This window comes from Talpa europaea (genome assembly GCF_964194135.1).
Source record: "Talpa europaea genome assembly, chromosome: 14".
Lineage (NCBI taxonomy): Eukaryota > Metazoa > Chordata > Mammalia > Eulipotyphla > Talpidae > Talpa > Talpa europaea.
Window position 1 is genome coordinate 33,824,684 of NC_140082.1, and position 22,007 is coordinate 33,846,690.

At 44.7% G+C, this 22,007-nt stretch overlaps 1 protein-coding gene across 1 annotated transcript in view; it reads left to right on the forward strand.

The window, feature by feature from the left end:
• Window positions 1-21,182, forward strand: part of ITIH5 (inter-alpha-trypsin inhibitor heavy chain 5) — a gene marked incomplete at its 5' end in the record, with an annotated part of 75,451 nt that extends 54,269 nt beyond the window's left edge. The window contains 7 exons of the mRNA XM_084253973.1: window positions 6,075-6,243; window positions 9,190-9,499; window positions 10,668-11,209; window positions 12,838-12,891; window positions 14,774-14,890; window positions 19,356-19,733; window positions 20,769-21,182. Coding sequence (XP_084110099.1) covers window positions 6,075-6,243; window positions 9,190-9,499; window positions 10,668-11,209; window positions 12,838-12,891; window positions 14,774-14,890; window positions 19,356-19,733; window positions 20,769-21,073 — 1,875 coding nt within the window. The 3' untranslated portion in view covers window positions 21,074-21,182. The remainder of the gene's footprint in view (window positions 1-6,074; window positions 6,244-9,189; window positions 9,500-10,667; window positions 11,210-12,837; window positions 12,892-14,773; window positions 14,891-19,355; window positions 19,734-20,768) is intronic.
• Window positions 21,183-22,007: the final 825 nt, after the last annotated feature.

Here is a 22,007-nt window from a genome sequence, read left to right on the forward strand (position 1 = left end):
ATTCCCATATGAGCCCTGTCCTTGTCCCCAAACACAAAAAATGATGAGGATGGTGATTTGCTGAAAGCTATTTCTATGACTCCAAAGAGTGAATACAACTTTACAATGTTGGGCATTTAACCCCCCTCACTAATCAGAACTTTACCCCAATTATATTAATCGACATGCTAACTACACCATCTGTAGCACCATAAATATAAAAAGATCTTAAAAGATCTCCAAGGAAAACATTGATACAGTTTCCTGTGGTCACCTATTACAAGTTCATTTCAAGGCATGGTTACTCCAAGGAGTATGTTTTGGGGTTAATTGTCTCCAGCAGGTTCTCCCCCTTCCAATGCACAAGCCCACTAGGTGGAGCTTTGGGGCAGGGGAATTGTTCCAAAGGACTTGGTGTGCTGAGGTATCCAATATCTATTCCTTCAGGTGGGGTTAGCTGAAGAACATGTTGGAGGCGGGAGGAGGTGGTGACCGTCTTCAAGCATCCACCTACCCTGGATATGCCCACAGCGCGTCTTAATTTCCACTATCCAACTGCAGGCTGGGAGGCACCTTCAGGGAATGGAGTCCAATCCTTCCTGTGATGGCCCTTTGCCTTCAGGATCATTCAGAGCTTGGATTGCACATTCTCTCCCTTTCTGGACTTACCCTGAACTTTCTGGAATGTGCTTACCCTATTCTCTGGACTGTACTCTTGGAAAAAGTCTGACTCCTTTTCTGTTACTCTTCAGCATGTAAACACAGTCCACAGAAATATTGGCTTAAGGCCATTTGCTTTTTTCTCTCTGGACTGGCATCTTCAGCTTGCCTATTGGCCTCTGCAGAATGCAGAGTTCTCAGGGCTATAGACTCACATGAGTACAAGGGAGGCAAGGGAAGGGTTAATGGTGGTGGTTACAGGCCCCAGGTCCCTCAGGAAAAGGGGGAGATCATCCAAAAGATCCTAATGCAACTGGAAATGGAGCAACCCAGGGCCTGCTGGCTGGCCTTCCCTTGGTGCATGTGAGGATAAATCGCAGCTGTGGCCTTACAAGGTCATAAGAGACCTGTAGTTGCTGAGCTAAGGGGAGGCAGTGGAGATGGTGGAATACCTCTTCCTGAAGCAGAATATTCATCACGATAGGGGGAAATATCAGCACAGGAGCCAAGTCGGTCCCTCTTGAGGTCTTCTGCTAACTCTGTGAGTTCTGTAAGGATACCAGCAGCTAAACAAGCAGCGGTCTCCTGACGAATCCCTCCTCAGGCCTGCACCCCGCAGTACAGAGAGCTGTGGGCACATGGCCAAGTGCGTGCCTTGGAGTTGGGCTCCCAACAGTGTTGTCTCCGGGATGGCCACAGCAGGCTGTTGTCCTGTCACATCACCACTGTGCACCTTTGGACTTTCTGGGGGTCTAGATGCTACCACCAGGAGCATCCATGCTCATGCTGGGATTGTGGTGGCTCCAAGTGGGAGAAAGGGTGAGGAATCAAAATGTTCCCAGCTCTTTGACTACAACTGTTGCCATCAACACCAGAGCACTCTACCCACTTCTGTTTACTGTAATGATCTGAGTTATTTATCTTTGCTTTAACAAAAGCAAAGTGGGTCAACTCTGTTTCTGTGGGTCAACTCTGTTTCTGACACATCATCCTTCTCAGCATTATGTTCTCAAGGACAGGTCTGTCTCTTACTTCCTTTGCATTCACGCAATAGAAATCCACCTCTCTCTCTCTCGCTCGCTCGCTCTCTCTCTCTCCTCTCACTCAGATACTTACTGAAAGCCTACAGTGTGCAAAATATGTTGGGAGAGTGGGGAAGAGCAAAGCTGCAGCTATCTTCAGAAACTCCTATCTAGCATGAGGCAGTTTATTCCCGTTTATTCAGGAAACACGCATCAGGTCTCTGTCTTTTTTTTTTTTTTTTTTAAAGATTTATTTATTTATTTATATAAGCACTGGATACAGGCAGAAGCGTGGGAGGTTGAGAGAATTCACCAGAGCCTGAGCGGGGAACAGAACAGGCAGAAGGACCAAAGTACAGTGCTGAGGGGAGCAGTGGGCAGCAGGAGAGGTCTGCGCACCATGTGGGACCCTCCTCTGGTGGCCGGGGAGCAGCCGGAGATCGAACCAGTGCTGCAGAGGCTGCGGGCAGCTTTGCAACCCAGCGCTCAACCACTGCGCCACCGGGGAGGCCCCAGGTCTCTCTCTTATGGCCAGGCACTGCTGGGTTTTAAATACAGAATGACAAAATAGAAAAATCTCCTGTACTCAGAAGCATGGAATTGAGTTGGACAGACAAGTAAATACACAAATAAGTAATTACATCCTCGTTAGAAATGTTGAGAAAGAAAAACAGGGTGGCTTTCTGGAGACAACAGGGGAAGGGATGGATTAAGTCCAGAACCAGAAGCTGAGAAGGGAACACAGTGGGGCAGATGTAGGGAAGGGCATTCCAGGCAAAGGGAACAGCAGAAGCAGAGCTCCCTGTGAGGAAGAGCTTGAAGGAGTAATGATACTGAAATCTGATAAGTCCTCTGTCACACAGGTTTCCTGTGGGCCTTTATCCTAAGGAAATGGCTGTGGATACAAAGATGTGTGAGTAAGGAGCTTCATAACAGTGTTGTTTAAATATTTAAAAATGTTCATTTATGGCTTATGCATACAGTAGAATATTATGCTGCCATTTAATTGATGTGGCAGGCATTTATCTATGGGCATGAAAACAGCCTGTGATATAGTAAATACAAACTTTATAGCATAGCATGATAGGTTACGTGATCTCATTTAACTTAAAATTGCACATACATACAGGAATGTTTCTGAAGGGGCCTGTGGTACAGCAGGGTTTTGATAGTGGCTGTAGCTAAGTGAGCAGAATTTTGTAATTTTGATGTTTTCTTCTGATCTTTTTAAAAATGAATTTTTTGATACTAAAAAATACAAAAGAAAAAATGTGTTGCCAATGTAGGCTAGAGGTGGTCTGGGCCCAGATCATGGCCTCTCAAGAAATTTAGGAAGAGAAGTGTTGGGGAAGGAGGGAGAACAGGAGGATCAGGAGCTGAGACCATGAGGTTAAGGAGGGGTAGAAAGAAGGCTCTGTGAGCTGTCAAGTCTGACTTGCACCAATGTGCCTCCCCCAGTACAGGAAGCAGCAGAGGAGAAATGGGTTTGGGTAAAAAGATAAAACTTCCAGTTGTCAACTTATTGCCTCTGAGATGCTTGCAGGGCACATGGGAAGAAATGGTTAGCAGGTTGGCCTGGATCCAATGAGAGAGGCAGCTCCAGAGAGAAGTCTGGAAGTTAGTGATACGATAACTGGGAATGGGTGAGCTCATCTAAGGAAGCATGGAGTGAGGGGTTAGGGGTGGATATGAGGAGCTCCAAAGCCAAGGGAAGGGCTGGTCAAAGCGAAGGAGCCCAGGGGGCGGCCAGGGAAGTCATAGCCAGCAGCGTTTTTAAGAAAGAGGAACTGCCATCTTGGTAAAGGGCCCACAGATACTTGACAATGCTTCCAGATAAAGCTGACAAATTTTGGGTCTGGATTCTGCTTATTTACACAAGATCCTCAGACATATTTCTTAGGAACGGGAGTTGTATTAGGGAGAAGACACAAAATGCAGCTGCCAGTGAATCTATCCTCTGAATAACTGGGTGTGGTGGAATAGAAGGGTGGTAGGGGTGGGGGAGGCCCAGTTGCACAAGGAGAGAATGGAGACCCCAAATGATAATAAACTCTACCATTGCCATTCTTTTCTCTTGGAAGAGCTGGGGGAGGGTTAGATTAGGAGGAGAGAGAGCCCGCTATAGGAGGAGAAGATGGATTTAATGAAAGATGTTCATTGTTCTCATCCCTGGGTGGATGCAGAGTCCGTGCCGTGCTTTCTGCAAGGGTGTTATAGGAGAGGAATTCATTCATTGCTGCCAGACATGAAGTGAAAGAAACAAAGAATAAATAGCCCATCAACAGGGATCTGGAAGGAATCCCAAAATGAACTGCGCTCATAAGGGTTATAACTCAGAACACTCTCCACACCAGTGCTCTTGGGGCTGGTGTAAATGTTGGCCAGCAGTCTGACTTCCTGGCTTTTATTTAACCCAGGCTCCCAAGGGCGTGATGCATGAGCCCTCCATTGCTCAGTTGCTTTGCCAGTAAAAAGGACATACTAATAGTTGCTTTATTTTGGATGGGTTATGAGGCCTAGTTGATCAACCCCTCAATGCAGGGAAAGCACTTGCACTTGGCATCACACCTGAGGGGCAGGAGGAACACTAGCTGCCAGTGTCATCATCACTGTGCTCCTGATGAGAGCATTCAACTCCTGCTTTCTCAGCATGGGAATGAAGAGACAGGGGAGGTGGGGACAACTGTCATTAATTCAGGAAAGATTGACAAGGAGAATGACAGGTCAACATTGTCTGCTCAGGTCAGACCCTTTGAGTTTACTAAACTGTTTAGGAAAGAATGCATTGTGCAAATTGAAAAGTAGATGCTGGTCAAAGACTTTTCAAAAGTGGATTTTGAGGTTTCTATGATATTCAAGGGTTAGGCAATGGAATTAGAGGGTGAGCAGTTGGGTATAGGATTGAAAGGAAAGACCAAAGAGAGGAGACAATAGGAAATTCAGAAGGGAAAAGATGTTTTAGAATCATAACTGTTTTGCTTAGAGAGGAGCAGTTGTAGAAGCAAGGCAAAGAGTAAGAGTGTAATACTGTCTGAAGCCAGGATATAAAGCAAAGACATGATCATCAAATCTGTGGGAGGACCTGCAGAATATCCTCAGAGTCATCGCAGAGCTCCTTAGCACACCTCACTCTAGAACTCACTGCTCTAGACTTTACTGTTTTTGTTAAATTCTGCTGCCTTCCATCCACTGGCAAATAAAATGTATGGCTTCTGTGTGCCTTACCCCCTTTTAGTGCTTTCATATAGTCACTGATTTAATTGACTGTCTGGTGAGATGGGCATTATATTGTCCTACCTTACAGATGGGGTAACTTAGGCACAGTGAAGTAAGAAAGGTACTGTATGACGGGAGCAGTGCCACATAGACAATAAGTGACAGACCAGGGTCAAACCCAGACCAACAGCCCCAGAGCTGCCTGCATGCGTGTGCTTTACCACTGTGAAAGTTCCAGAAGTCCTTGTTCTGGCAGTTACGTGAATATTCCTTATCTCTCACACTGAATCTCTAAATGTCTAACAACAACACTATTTAGAGGAGAAGTTTCACGTCTAGCCTCCTAGCATTTTTCTGTTTCCAGTTTCATATGGTGTCTTTCTTCTTCCGTAAGTCATGTCTTTTATCCACACAATTATATTCTGGACCTCTCTAGAATGCACCTGCATCTCCCTTTTGATTTGCTCAAACCGTTTTCCTTACCTTCTTTTCAGAATGCCCCTTCTTCTTTCAAAGAGTTCATATTCAAATAACCCTCATATTCAAATTCCTCTTTTGCTGTGAAGCCTTTTCATGTCACTCTAGTCCACAGTGCTTTTATTCTCTTAAAGTCCTATGGTATTTAAAAAGTGGATTTTGAGGTTAACCTTTGAGTATCAGAGTCGCTATCACTGGGTGATGGGACCCAGCCTCAGAGGTCACAGTAGAGTAAGGGAAAGCAAGGGGAAGCAGGCCTTCATGGCTGTGGAATATGCACTCTAGTAGATGACGTGTTGCGATAGTGCTCCCCTAAAGGAGTGACAGATCAGCTCCTCCTGGAGGAGTTAGACAGCTTCAAATAGAGACCACGCTCCCTGAGCTAGGCTTTAAAGACTGATGAGAGGCTTGTCAGGTGAAAAATGTAAACAAGACAGCAGGGACAGCAGGCGAAGAACACCTGAGAATTGTGAGAGCATGGTGACCTGGAGGCCTAGGGCACCCCACTTTGCACCAGCATACAGAGTTCAACTTCATGTCTTCTGTAAAATTGCAATGTATTTATGACGGTTTTTTCAGCTGGATGACAAGCTTCTTGATATTTACCCATGTGCCCTTCACATAGTAGGCACTTAATTATTTCCACCGTGCATTCTTCAAACCAAGAGGTTGTAGACTAATGTGATCAGATGTGAATAGTTTTGTTTTGTGTTTGCCTAGACCAAGGATGCTCTCTTCACTATTCTCCATGATCTCCGACCTCAAGATCATTTCAGTATCATTGGATTTTCCAACCGGATCAAAGTGTGGAAGGACCATTTGGTATCAGTTACTCCTGACAATATCAGAGACGCCAAAATCTACATTCACCATATGTCGCCTTCCGGAGGTAAATATGAGTCCTTTTCACTGAGCTTTAATGTGATAATGAGTGGGGAGCTAATTTTCTGCCAAGAGATGAGGATTTGAAAACTGAAGCTGATCACAGGAAAGGAGATAACAGGTGAGAGTTTTCCCAGAAGCTTATGTTTCGCTAAACACCAAACCTCTAAATTTTCCTTTTCCAGGCCCCAAACTAAGATGGTCAAGTAAGTTATAGGGGAGAATACCTGATAGGTTTTGGAGCCTTTCCTGGCTTATCTCTTGGATCCTGAACAATGAAGCTGTTTTTGTGTGTTGCCTTTGCATGGAGAACTAAAGCTAAATAGACGATCCAATGATTTGTATGCTTGAATATTAGCACCAGAGGAAAAGCAGATGGAGCTGAGTCGCTCATCCTCTAGATGGGCTGTGACAGTGGGTATGGCGTGAATCCCCTGGGGAAGGTAGGATATGGTAAATGAGAGGGGAGGATGGTGAGCTGAGTCTTGGCACATATGGCTTCGGTGTGTGCCGAGGTCAATGTGCAGAATGCTGAAAGAGGAGGGAAAAGTTCGTAAGAAATTCTAAGATTGGAGAAGTAGCACTGTGTGTTCTATGCTGTGGGTAAGATCCTTCAACTCAGGACCTGGGTCTTACTCTTGCTATTATCTGTGTCACAGTGACTCAGGCCAGGTGTGCAGTACTGGTGTATTCAGTGCGCTTGAACCTGATTGCCACAAATCCTACCCCCTTTCTTAAAGACCCTTTATAGGGATTCTGTTTCCTGAAGTTGTGGTTTTCATTAATCCTGCCTTGGTTATATGAAAATATGTAAAACAGCCAGTTCATGCTTCTTCCATCTGAAAATTTTCCTGTTTCATATATTCATTATCTCCTATCAAAACAAAGCCCTTACTTCCCAAATGAGCTTCATTTAGAACTTGACTTTGCTTGGACAGACTTTGAATTACCATGGGATTTCCTATCAATCTCCACAATGTGGTCTAGGATTTTTTTTTTACTGGTTGATGGGAGAAATAAAAAAATGAGATTTGATGTTATAGTGATGGTCTATAGTCAATAAGACTGAAAGTCCTTGAGGAAGAATTCTTCATCTTTGTGCAGCCCCCAATTCCTTGTGTAGTTGTTAATATACACTACCTGATCAAGGAGTATTTACTGAACTAAATTTACATTGGAATGATGAGTTGGAATGATGAGCTTTAGAAAACACCTCATGTGTGTTATGTTCTTTTGGAATCCAAACCATAAAAATCTCATTGGTTTCTTTTATTTTTTCCTCCACACTTCATTGCTTCCAATCTCTGCAGATGGACAGAAAATTAATCTGCTCCTCTCAATAAGTATAATGTCAAGCTTGGTGACATAAATTCTGAAACGAGACCACCCATATTTTGAATCAATCTCCACCATCTATGAGTCATTTAACTTCTCTGTGCCTCAGGTTGTTGAGCTGCAAAATGGGGGCTAAAATAGAGTTATCAGGATAAAATGAGTTAAGATATTTAAACTACTTAGAATAGTAGTTGGCTGGCTCCCGAGAGGTTGACTTCAAATGTCTGATATGGCCATTTGTACCTGCCTGCGAAGTGCCCGTGGGGCACTTGGGTCTTTGAGGAGCCTGGGTGAGTTCTGGATGAATAATAGAACCCTCTGTCCTATTGTCCCTGTGGACCAAGCCTCAATGAGGGAAAGAGGGTGGGAGATGTTCAACTTACCATAGGCGGCCCCAAACCCTCCTTACATTTGGACACACATAGATATACATTTTTTAAATTGAGGTAACATTGGTTCACAACATTATATATGATTTAGAGGAATAGGATTACACCCTTCAGCTGTATATTACCATATCACACTTACCAAATGGCACAGACAGTCGTCCACCATAGTTCGTTGAATATATGGTTTTTTTAGCTAGAAGTTCTGGGGGATGTAAAGCAATGCGGGAAGGTATCTGGTTTACTCAAACATAGCATACTTTGTGGGTAGATAAAATTACTATGGTAAGGGAAGTGGTTATAATTGATTGGTATAAAATGATTGGTATACAATTCAACAAATTTACTGAAATAGTGAGTTGTGCATTAAAAATGGGTGATGTTTTGTATGTACATTTCATCTCAATAAAACATTGGAAAAAACACATTGGAGTCAGAGAAAGGAAATCAGTGTTTAGGTCAACTGTGAGATCTCTTGATTTCACTTGGTGATGGGAAAACAGTGGCAGCAGAGTTGAATGAAAGCCTTAGATAATCCAGAAAGCTCATATTAGCTGCAGTTTTGACCTCATTGTATAAACCATCAATCTTTACCACCCACCAAGCAAAGGCCTGTCTAGCACATTGTCCCCTGTCTTTAATCAGTGCTACAAATGACAAGCGCCTCTGAGGGGAAAGTGGCAAATCTGGAGATGGCAAATGTGAAACTTCTGCTTTGTGGGGGTTCTGATAGGCAGAGGTAATCTGAAGGTAGGAGGCAAGAAAAGGTAAGATGATGAAGGCAATAGGGAACTAGTTAGTTCTTTACTTACCTCCTCCAGTCACAGTTAAAGTCACCTGGGGTTATCTCCATTGCCCCACATTCCCACTGCCAACGGGCAGTCCTTTCCTATTTCTCCCTCCAAATTCCTGTACCAAGCAGCATCCTGCTTTTCAAAGCTGTTCTCAGAAAAGGGTGTCGAAGCCATTAATACTAAGGTATCTTCAGGTAGAGGTTATAATAAGGAGGATAATTCCGTGCCATTTCTATTCAAGTTTCTGGACAGATATGTGATCTGATACCACCCCATAAATGCAGTGGATTCTGTGCTCCCCCCTTTCTACCAGCCACACACACATACACCACTCCTGCTAAGGCGTGAATGGTTGTTAGTGGCCACAGCTCTGAATGTGCTACCAAGTTCAGAGTGTGATCACATCAGCTTGAGCTGTGCTGTTTTTGTGGTCCACAGGAACAGATATCAACGGGGCCCTGCAGAGGGGCATCAGTCTGCTCAACAATTATGTGGCGCACAATGACATTGAGGACCGGAGTGTGTCCCTCGTCATCTTCCTGACAGATGGGAAGCCCACGATCGGGGAGACTCACACCCCCAAGATTCTCAACAACACCAAGGAGGCAGCCCGTGGTCAGGTCTGCATCTTCACCATCGGCATCGGGAACGACGTGGACTTCAAGCTGCTGGAGAAGCTGTCGCTGGAGAACTGTGGCCTCACACGGCGTGTTCTCGAGGAGAACGACGCGGGCTCACAGCTCATCGGGTCCGTTTGTCTGTCTTCCCGGGGTATGATAGGCTCTCAAAGGGGGCATGAGGGCTGGATTCAGTGAGAGACTCAGAAAAGAGGATGTCTTGCTACATCTGAACCTGGAAACAAGCATACCTCATTACACCGGAGATGTCATAATGGGTTTTGTTTTTGTTGAATTACATTATTTTTTATTGAGGTAATAATTTAGGGTTACAACACGTACATCATGATGGGTTTTGAAACCAGGCAGATCAGGCTGCAAATTTTGGTTCTGCTTTGTGACTATAGGCAAAATTTAAGACAGGCTGTGCCTCAATTTCCTCATCTATAAAATGGGAATTATAGTTGGTTGAGAATTTAATGAGCAAACCAGTATAAAATACTAGCAGAATGGCTATTGTGTTAGGTATTCAATTAATTCTGTGGTTACAATTGTGTTCTTGACATTTCAAAGCACTTTCTGGTACATTTGTTCTAGATTCACTCTGTGAGGTACGTGGAGAAATAGTTATCTCCACTTTGAGACTAGCTCAAGTGATATTTTTATTTTGGAGTAAAATGACAGGTTAACACTGGTAATTGTATTATCTTTTGATCTTTTGAAGTAGAGAAGAAACTAGAACTTAGGTCTTCTAAATCAGTTCAGTGTCTCCCTACAGTTAACATGTTTACAAACATGAAACACAACTTTGTTGATGGTTCCAGGAGGTTCTGACTCGCATTTCGGCATAGATGCTTTAATCTGCTTTGTGCCATGTGGAGTATATATTTAAGAGGAAAATAAGAAAAAAAGAAAAGGTGAAAGTTAAGCATATTTACAGAGTTTCATAGCCACAATCCAAAACCATTTATTAGCGATAAACCTATTTGGAGATCTCTAAGGTGGGCCATCAAATAGGTGGAAACTGCTGGAGGAAGGTTTTGATGTACTGCAAGGAGGTTCTTCCTCCTCCTCAGAATAATTGAAAAGACTCACGAGAGAGTGAGTCCTCTGTCACTAGTGGTGTTCAAGCCACTGCTGCATGGCTGACTGTCAGAAATGGTCTGGTGGGTACAAGGTAGAACTGGAGCATTTCTAAGATCAGATCCAGCCCCCTGCCAGCCTACGATCTCGTTCAGGACCCACCTGCCTTTAGCCAGGACAGGACCCTGATTTTCCCTTTCTGTTCCTCCTCTCCAGGTTCTACGATGAGATTAGGACCCCTCTCCTCTCTGACATCCGCATCGATTACCCACCTGGCTTCGTGGAACAGACCACCAGAACGCTGTTCCCCAACTACTTTAACGGCTCCGAGATCATCATTGCTGGGAAGCTAGTGGATAGGAAAATAGATCAACTGCACGTGGAAGTCACGGCCAGCAACAGTAAGAAATTCGTCGTGCTGAAGACAGATGTGCCCGTAGAGCCCCGGCAGGCAGGGAGCACAAGGCCCAACGGTGATGGCAATGACTCCAACCACATGGAGCGCCTCTGGAGCTACCTCACCATGAAGGAGCTGCTGAGCTCCTGGCTGCAGAGTGGAGAAGAGCAGGAGAAGGAGCGGCTGAGGCAGAAGGCCCAGGCTCTGGCTGTGAACTCTCGCTTCCTCACCCCGTTCACCTCCATGAGGCTAAAGAAACCGGCCCTGCAGATAGAGCAGCTGGAGGACTCCACAGGCATGTCTGCTGCCACTGGGCCAGAAACAGTGATGCAGAGCCTGCGCGGAACCAGTGCACAGCCAGGTACTGACACTGCAGCAATGTGCATGTGCAGAGGCCAAGGGTCCCTTCCCGCCTGCTTTTGAGGCAGCCCCAGGTCATCCGGCAGATGTTTTTATTATATTTTAGTTTTTTACAAACAAAAATCCTAAATGCAACCCATAATCTCTGGAGGCAGTATTAGGGTCGTGTGCTATTGTTACAAGCTGTACCTCTCCTTCGGGAAACTAGAACAGATGACATTTGTCTCAAAGATGTTGTCCAGTGAAGTCAGTCGATCGATAAAACATCAGTGCTGAGTACCTATCAGGCATCAGGCATTATGAAGACACCCAGTTGAGCAAGCAAGTGTTCATTTAAGTGCCTTTCATTATTTTTAAGTACTTCAGGGTTAGTCATTGCATGTGTACACAGATTGTATTCCTGGAGAACACATGTGATGAACCAAGTTTTGGATTCTTGAGAATGTCCACCCTGTCCACACTTAACACTCAGAAGCCAAACAGAAACAGTCACCATCAGTCCCTGTGCCATTCTGATGAGGGAATTAGTAACAAGAGCAGGAAAAGGAAAAGCAGTTCAACCAAAGCAGAGGATTATATTCTCAGTAATATCTGTTTGTAGGGAAAAAAACAGCACTATTTTTATGCAAGAATTATTAAATTCTGGTCAAGTCCACATTTTCTTAGGAGAAGGAACTAACTTAACCCAGACCCTACAGCTGTCTCCTTTCTTCCTGACACTTGAAACTCAGAAGCTGCCAGGCAGGGGAAGAGAGCGTTATGTTAGGCTGCAGGCAGAGCTGGGTTTCAGTTCACTGACGGCCCTACGCTGCTGTGCATCTCAAGGCGAGTTCCTGAACCTCTCTGTGCTTCTGTTCCCTTGCCTGTAATATTGGGATAATAACTCTCCTGAAGGGCTATTGCAAACACTAAATGTGTAAAATCTTTGGTAGTCTACTAATGGTAGTCTACTAATGTGTACACAGATTGTATTCCTGGAGAACACATGTGATGAACCAAGTTTTGGATTCTTGAGAATGTCCACCCTGTCCACACTTAACACTCTCCCCTGAGGAGTATAGAACTAGCAATGCATTGAAGAGTTCAGACACTAATGTAGAGGTTAAGAACGATACGCTGCCTTTTTAGAAAGGGTGGAGTTTGTCTTGGCAAACCTAGCGCTATTTTAGTTCTGACGAAAACTCAGTTGCCTGATGATCTTCCAGCTACAAGAGCAGTGCCACAGCCAGGGAAAATGACTTTGCTTCAGTTGCTTGGAGGGCCATCATATAAAGCTGAGAGGACCAAGAACACAGAAGAAGAAATAACCAACTGATTGGTCCAATGAATTGGTTGAAAGAAGATTTCCCTGAGGTGTCAGTGGTACTTAGGACAATCCTTAGAACTTTGACGATTATTTATTTTTAATTTGACTTATTTTGAGTGTCCATGGCAGCTGCTGCTCACCAGGGCCCCTCAAAGCAGCCACCCAGACTGAAAACGCCTTCCTCTTTCTTATTCTGTGGTTAGGAACCACTGTGGAGAAGGGGGGCACTTCTTAAATTGCTACAAATGTATCTGAAAGCTATGTTTACTCTTACTGCACCCCCTTCCATGAGTAATAGTGGTTGTTCTCTTCCTTCTTTTTAGGACCTGCTATCAAGAAATCGTACAACCCAAGAATTAAAATCTCTAAAACATCAGGTAAAGAATGAAGTTGTGTGTGATTTGAGAGTAAGGGATTTTAAAAAGTGGACACCCCTGAAGCCAGTTAAAATACCTCATAGAACAAGACCTCAGGACCCACATTTATTCAGCGCAAGCCAGCAACATGAGGCAGATGCTAAGACCCAGGTCCTGGTGAAACCATTATGTAAACACCGTGGATAACGCAGTCCCGGGAAGCTGGCAGGGGGCCAGTGGAGCAAGAGACAGAGAGCAGAAGCATATTTCATTGTTGTTGAGTTTAAAGACATTTGTTTTAGAGATCTGAAGTATATACATATGCTTTCAAGTTCTGGTGCTACACAGATCTGTGACATGTAGGCTTTTGTTTGTTTATTTTGTTTTGTTTTTTTTACCCTTAGTTTTAGAAGGAAATAACAGATAAAAATACCATCAAAGTTTCCTTGGCCAGGTTCCTGGGACTATAATAAAAATCCACTGGAATAATCACACAAGGGCTGGCTTTTATTCTTATAATGTACACATCTTCCTTTGTTAGTCCCAATGATGCACTCGACATGCAAGCTCAGAAAGCCAGGGACATCCCGGAGCGTAGCTATGGGGATAGAAGCTCAGTATCTCAGGAACAGGATGTCATTCCTGTGAGTACACACATGCCTGTGGAGTGCAAGATCTTCCTCTTGGGTGCCACCAAATTACTTTCAGATCTCCCTCTTTCTTGGAGCCCTCAACATTTTGCTTGTAAAGGGATTTGAGGATTTGAATAGAAACAAAGTGGTATGAGCCCAAGAAACTCAGCAAACTGTCATATAACTCTCTTCATACCTAAAAAGTGCCAAAAATGTGCACCAGAACTATTATCTCCTAGGGGGAGGGGGTCATACAGAAGACCAATACCTGTATTTCTTTGTATGTTGCCATTCATGGGGTACTTGAGGCATTTCACATGGAGATAACCCAGATTCTTTCAAGGGCCTTGGGTCATGGGTTTTTTTTTTTTTTTTTAGAAGTAACACCAGGACATTAATTTGCTAGCAATTTGAAAACACTGAACTCCTGACCCCAACCCCGCCATATAGCTGCATATATATACATGTGCAATGAAGAACAGAAATTTAGAAACACCTTGTGTTTGGTATATAAACTAGAGAGAACTCAGTCTCCATCCTATGAGACAAGATAACTGATATATTTATAGATTCTTGGGCTATATTTTGTCTTTGCTATAAAAGACGAGGCTGGTCCTCTTAAACCAGGGTGAAGGTGAGGACACTGAGCAAGGGTTGGGGTCAGCTAAACTTTGTGATCTTATCTGTGGACAAAAATTTGAGATCAATGAAGTCAGTATGACCACAGAAGGGATTTCCACTATCCTTGGTGACCCCTGCCTCACCTGTCACCACCCTAACTGGGCTCAGTCATTACACTGGCATGCAGGGTGGGTACCTCTGGAGCGGTAAATACCCCGAGGGCCATGGCACTCTGGCCCTGGGGCAGGAAGGGTTCTCATTCACATCTCTTGATATGTAGGCAAATGAATAAACAAAGTGAAAGCAAGTGGTTTCGGGAGGCCACACCGGACATCGAAGACTGTGGGCTCGGTGGAAGAGAGGGGTGTGCAATACCTCTTCCCCTCTGTGCCCTGCCCACCTCTCAAGCTTCGCTGTGTGTCTGAGGTGAAAGAAACATTATATTTGCAATTAGGGGACCTGAATTCTTTAATGCATAGGAACTGTGCAACTTTGATGAGTCATTTCATCTCCATTCATCTTCCTCATTTAGACATCAAGGATGGTTGAGAGGGTTAAAGAAATAATTCATGAGAAAATATAAGAGTATTTAAAGGTGGAAATCACCCAACAGCTCTTCTTTTCTCTCCTGTTTCTTCCTGCACTGGCAGCGGATGGAGATCCCCATTTCGTCGTGGATTTCCCCTTGAGCAAGCTCACTGTGTGCTTCAACATCGATGGGCAGCCCGGGGACATCCTGAGGCTAGTTTCTGACCACGTGCATGCCGGTAAGTCTGCCCTGCTTGTGGGGGCCTTGGCAAAGGTAAGGTAGGGGCACAGCCGCTCTATAATTAAGATGGGCATCCATTATGTAAGGGGCACTTCAGAGATGCTCTGTGAGTACTGATGGCTGACTGAAGGAAGCAGACTGTGTGCTGGGGTTGGCATCAGGAAGGCCTGCTTGGAATCCTTGCTCTCTGACTCAGCCTTTGTTGTGACCATGAGCATTCAGCTCAGGCGCTTCAGTTGTCTCCCCTGCAAAATAAGCTATTTGTTTATTAATTTATTTTTTAGTTTCTTACTTCGTTATTCATTTCCCCTCAGATGTAGTCCCCATAATTCTCCCACCACCATATACCCTTGTGTTCTTCTCTCCTCTGTTTTGACCCCTCTCTTTTCCCCTCCCCTGCTGTATGCCTTAGAGCTATGGTTTGCCTGCAAGTTTTATCTTTTTCCTGATCCTTTGTTTGGTTTCCTTATAGTTCCCCCAAATAGGCTATTTTAAAGGTTGTTGTAAAGACCAAATGAAATAATGAATATGAAGTTGTTTCGTAGACACACAGTGCTGTATAAGTTCTTTTTTAAAAAGATTTATTTATTTATGCATACAAGAACTGGGGTACAGGCCAGAGGTGCGGGAGGGTGAGAGGATTCACCAGAGACAGAGCGGCGAACAGAACAGGCAGACTGACCGAAATACACTGCTGACGGGAGCAGCGGGTGAGTCAGGAGAGGCCTGCTGTGCCATGTGGGTAGCTCCCTGGCCGGGGATGGAATGTGTGCTGCAGTGGCTACGGATTGCTTCACAGGTGGCGTCTTAACCCCTTGCACCACCAGGGAGGCCCTGTAAATTCTTTATATACTATGGCTTTCCACTCAAAAGCTGTGATGGTGGGAAGGATAGAGTCCTCAACTCACCTATCTCTATTCCTCCCTGATTTATCTGTTAAAGCCAGATGTTAACTTCACAGTTCGTCCTGCAGTGAGCATGGATGTAAAAAGGACTCCGAGCCCCTCTGTCTGTAGAGGGACTAGATGCAGAGATTAGTACAGCTGCACCCAGGAGACAGTGAGCAATTGGCTTCAGACCATCACAATAAAGCCAGTATCACCACAAGCAAGTCATGATTTTTTCTGGTTTCCCCGTGCATGTAAAAGTATGTTTACATTATACTATAATTGATTAAATGTGCAATAGCATTATGTCTGAAAAATGTGTATACCTTAATTTAAAGTCTTTTATTGCTAGCCCTCTTCTGCACTGTTGGAAAAATGGCACCAATAGACTTGATTGATGCATTGTTGTGCAAACCTTCAATTCATAAAAGGCACAATATCTACGAGGCACAGTAAAACTAAGCACCATAAAATAAGGTGTGCCATATATAAAAATGCTTTCTTGGGTTTGTTTTTTTTTTACTAAAAGTGTATTCTGTTTGCTAAAGTGGACACATGAAGCATTAATTTAGATAAAAATTCAATAAATTGAATCACATCCATCAAACATTTTAAGATTCACAAGTTGATATTAATATTCACCTTTCCTTTACCCGCCACCCCTGCAGCTGGTGTAGGCTAATTACTAACCCAATATAAGAATGTCTTCAAATTGTCTGCAGTAATGGTGCCTCAGGGATGGCCCTGTGAACAGCACACAGCCCAGCATTGTGAGGACAGGCTTTGGAATAGACATTCTGGAATTGATCAGTTCTGAGAAATGAATTGGTGGAGGCCGAGATTATTGAAATCTCCACAGTCAGATGACATGTGATTGTGTAATGTTTGCTCCTGGAGCTTCTTTCCCACGACATTCTCTTGGGAGGCTTCTTAGCTCTGAGCTAGCGCACAACTTGTTTCTAATTCAAAGGACTCAGGAGGGAGATGGAGAATCCCTTCCTGGAAGTGCCTGTCCTCCAGGAACTGTTTTGACCATTTCCTTGCTCAACATGGTGGGAATCTCTATTGAAGGTCCCAAGAGCCTTGAGACTGAAGTACCCAATCCTTGCTCAGGCTGGGAGTTTTCCTTTCCCCATCCCTCGCTTCAGGGAAGGCACTTTTCTCCTGGAATGTCTACGAAGCTGCTTGATAAGATTTAGAGGAAGATAATTCCCAAAGCAGAGAAAAGAAGAGTTAATTATAAAGCAATCTTTTATGACTGTGAATGGCCTCTGTCTGAGAGCAAAACATATTTAACAGGCACCACCTGATTCAGTCTCAGATATCACCTGTGCAATTGCTATCTGTTCGATAGCTCTTCAGCAGCCAGCATGGAACCCTGGGGTCTGGCTCACAGGCCTCGAAAGTCAAGGAAAACTGTAGTTGTGTGAAGGATGATGAAGGCAAAACAAAAGTATTTCTATTTGATGATGACTGACAGCTTGTATACATGCCACCTCCCATGAGCCTCAAAATCCTCTTAGGATTTGTACCCCCATTTTATAGAAGAAGAAATTGAATCTCAATTTTTCTTTTTATATATTAAATTGTTTTTTAAAATTAATTAATTAATTAATTTTTTAAAAGAGGCATGTATTATTTATTTATTTGTTTGTTTGTTTGTTTATACATGCACTGGGTACAGTCAGAAGCGCGGGAGGGTGAGAGAATTCACCAGGGCCAGAGCGGGGGAGCAGAGCAGGCAGAAGGACCGAAGTACACTGCTGAGGGGAGCAGCAGGCGGCAGGAGAGGTCTGCGGGCCATGTGGGACCATCCTCCAGTGGCCGGGGAGCAGCCGGGGATCGAACCAGCGCCGCAGAGGCTGCGGGCAGCTTCGCAACCCAGCACTCAACCGCTGCGCCACCGGGGAGGCCCTATATATTAAATTGTTTTTACTGAGGTCACCATGATTGGCAACACTGTCCATGTTTCAGGCATACAAGTTCACACCTCTAAAGCCCCCCTAATCCTCCTTCCCAGTCCATGGGGCCATTTCTTCCCACCCTCCAGGCTCTCCTTCTGTTGCATCAGTGCTGTGTCTCATTTCAAGGGTTTTTTGTTTTTTTTTTTTAAATATTCCACGTATGAATGAAATCATCTGGTATTTGTCTTTCTCTTTCTGATTTATTTTGCTTTGCATAATCCCTCTAGTTCCATTCATCTTGTCCCAAATGGCAAGAGTTCACCCTTTTTTTTTTTTTTAATAAGTGAGTAGTGTTCCATTGTGTAAATATACTGCTTCTCTGGATCACATGGTAGATCTATTTTTAATACATTTTTTAAAGATTTATTTATTTATACATACAAAAACTGGGGTGTAGGCCAGAGGTGCAGAGGGTGAGAGGATTCACCAGAGAGAGTGGGGAGCAGAACAGGCAGATTTACTGAAATACACTGCTGAGGGGAGAGGCAGGTATGACAGGAGAGGTCTGCTGTGCCTTTGGTTTGCTCCCTGGCTAGAGATTGAACTCATGCTGCTGTGGTTGGTGATAGCTTGATAGCTCTGTCTTTCACCCCTGTGCCACCAGGGAGGCCCTATTTTTAATATTTTGAGAAACCTTCATACTGTTTTCCATAGGGATTGGACTAGTCTACATTCCCAACAGTGCACAAGGCTTTCTTTTTCTCCACACTCCCAACAACACTTATTTCTGATCTTTTTGACATGGGCCATTCTCACAGGTGTGAGGTGTTATCGCTTTGTGGTTTGGATTTGCATTTCCCTGATGAGAAGTGACAATGAGCATTGTTTCATTTGTGATTTCCAATTTTTCTAAGTGACTTGTTTAGGGTTACACACCTAGAACATGGAAGAATTTGAGTTTTTTTTTTTTAATTTATCCATTTATACACACAAGATCTGGTACAGGCCAGAAGTGTGAGGGGTGAAAGGACTCACTAGAGACAGAGTGGGGAGCAGAACAGGCAGATTGATCGAAACACACTGCTGAAGGGAGCAGCATGCAAGCCAGGAGAGGTCTGCTGTGCCATGTGGGCAGCTCCCTGGCTGGGAATCAAACTCATGCTGTAGTGGCCTCAGACAGCCCCATAGGCTGTGTCTTAATCCTTTGCACCACCAGGGAGGCCTGAATTTGAGTGTTTTGAGTAAAATAAAATCTAATTTTTGCATTATATCACTCTGCTCATGGCATCACAGGATCTCCAAATCAGTATCCATGGCAACTGATGGATAAGAAATATGTGTTAGAGTCACACAAGATTTTTTGTCTCTACAGCCAGGTGTTGGAATGGACATGAACAAAGTGTTTACCCCCTTTTGTGAGATTTGAACCCAAAGCTACATTAACCTTCCTTACCCTAAGACACTGGCCAAACATGGAGAAAAATTCATTCAGACTTAAGTACTTATTTATTCATTATTTCACTAGGTACTCTGTGGCCCCTGCAAGGGTTGATATTTGTGGTGCTGGTGGTAAAAAGATCAGGTCAGAGGAGCAGGGAAATTTGATTAGACTCCTCAGACATGAAGTCAGGTTGTTTCTCTAACCACTGCACTCTTTTCCTCTGTCTTTTAGGTGTGACAGTGAATGGAGAGTTAATTGGAGCCCCAGCTCCTCCAAATGGCCACAAGAAACAGCGCACTTACTTCCGCACCATCACCATCCTCATCAATAAGCCTGAGAGGTCTTATCTCGAGATCACCCCTAACAGAGTCATCTTGGATGGTGGGGACAGGCTGGTCCTCCCCTGCAACCAGAGTGCAGTGGTGGGGAGTCGGGGGCTGGAGGTAACAGTGTCTGCCAATGCCAATGTCACAGTCACCATCCAGGGCACCATTGCCTTTGTCATCCTCATTCACCTCTACAAAAAGCCAGCACCCTACCAGCGAAACCACCTGGGCTTCTACATCTCCAACAGCAAAGGCCTTTCTAGCAACTGCCATGGGCTCTTAGGTAGGCATCTGCTCTTCATGCTGGCTTCAGAGGTTAGAACTCAGTTTCCGTTATGAAGCTTGTATTGCCAATATCTTTAGCTTGATCAGGAAATTCATTAGCAATGTGGTCTTTATATGTGCACCTTTGCATATATATAAATTATATATCTTGTCTTCTGAATGCACTTTATAAATTAATCCTCATGGCCTTCTGGAAAGTCAAATGAAGGTGCTGGGAATAACCCTCTTCAGACCTGTTTCCTAATCTCTCAGCAACAAGATGCAAGTGAAGGACACCCCTATCCTGCTCTTGAGAAACACTTCCCTTTAAGGGGTCACCCACCTGCTTTGAGCTGCAGGCCATCCCCTCTGCCTGACCTTCTGCAACGTGCAAATTCATGCGGGCATCTTGCCCACAAGTGGAGAGCTGGTCACTGCCATAGCTCGGTTTAGAAAGCAGGATTTCCTGGCACTTGAGCTGGCTGGGTTTATATCACGCCTGACTGCCAAACCCAAGCTCCTCTCACAGACACTGCAGTGCTCCTCCGGCCTTGGCAATGCCCTTGTTGACCTGGGGGTTCTGACGATGGGTATCTGGAATGAACCCACTCATTCCCACTATATGCACAGTTGGAGAGGTCCCACACCAGAGGAGGAAAAGGGAGGACCTGTTCCTTTGTCTCTGTGTATCTACCCTCATCTTGTCCTCCCAGCTCTGCAGGAGACTGTGGTTATCTCTATTTGTGGTTAGGCTGCTTTCTAGTGTTAGCATTGGCCACTCCCAGAAGTAGAGGCTGCTGTGACTAAGACCTGGGCTTTGCTCTCCAGCCATCCAAATGCAAGCCCCACCACAGATGCTGGACAGGGTGTGAGTGCCTCCTGGGAGAGTCCCACCGAGGCTGCAGGCTAGCCTGCCCGCTGGCTACCACACACAGTCCCCTCCTCCGGACACACAAGTGCATGGTCTCCGGGGATAGAAGTTGAAGTTAGATTTGTTTTTCAGCAGTGTTCCTTACACTTGACTTCTACCTCTGATGCTTTTTCATCTTCTCAGGTCAGTTCCTGAACCAGGATGCCCAGCTCACTGAGACACATGTCCAGACCAGCAAAAACCTTATGAGCCCCAGCCCCTCACTCCCTGAGTCAGGCGAGAAGTCAGAGGCCGTCTTAAAGGTGAAAGGGCACCAAGTCCCAGTGGTCTGGAAACAAAGGAAAATCTACAATGGGGAAGAGCAAATAGACTGCTGGTTCACCAGGAATGCAGCCCAGCTGCTGGATGGGGAATACAAGGATTATCTGGCCACGCACCCCTTTGACTCAGAGACTGCTTTAGGCCTGGGAATGGCCAGGGCACACTAATGCCTTAAATGGAGAGGGCATGTTGGGGAACAGTCTTTGGGGACATGGGGCACCATTCCTGTGCCTGCACGTGCCTCACTTGGCACCCAGCTCCTCGAGATCTAACTGGTGGTGTGTGTACGTCTGATGTCTGCTTGAGAAAGGCAGGGGCAGGAAGCTTCCACTTCCTCCTCCTGCCTCCCCACACCCCATCCACAGCAGAGAAAGATGGTATGAAAGGTTTAGCCCAAAGCAAGAAGTCTACATCTTGTGCCCACTGGCTTGTCCACCTCATGGCCCACTGTAGGTAACTCTGATAAAGGAAGGTGCCACACATTTATTTTCTCTGTGGAAATGGCCAAGTGTGGTCACTCTGCCTTTTTTTTTTTTTTTTTTTTTTTTTTTTTTTTTTGCCTTGTAGTACTGCTTAGGAATCTCTTAGCGCTGCTGTGTTCCCCAGATGTGAGGTCAACCTCTGCCTTAGGGGCATCTCATGGAGCCCAGGCCTCGGGTCATCCACAGCAGGTAGATTTGATCATTGTTAAAAAATTCCATCATAGACGAGGTTTTTCTTCTGTTGTAATATCTTGCCTTTGACATTTCACTTGTTTCTTTCAAAAGAACATTGAAAATAGAAAATCTGCACCCCGGATATCCCTCTCTTTCTGAGGACTTTGTGAATCACTTGACTTTGTTGATGGATAGTCTCCTATTTATTCCAGTAAGCTAAGTGCTTTTAATAAACAGGACAACCCCATGTGAATGCTTTTTACTGGCCTGTCTGGGGGCTGGAGAGCTTGTCAGTTGAATGATGAATCTTTTACTTGGCACGCTTCAACCTTTGTCATAATTCTGGTCCTTACTTGCTCACAGTTCCATAGGAGGTGACAGAGTTGGCTCTGGTCGCATTGGCATGTCCATCAGCCTGATGCCAGGAGTCAGTTTTACGTTCTCA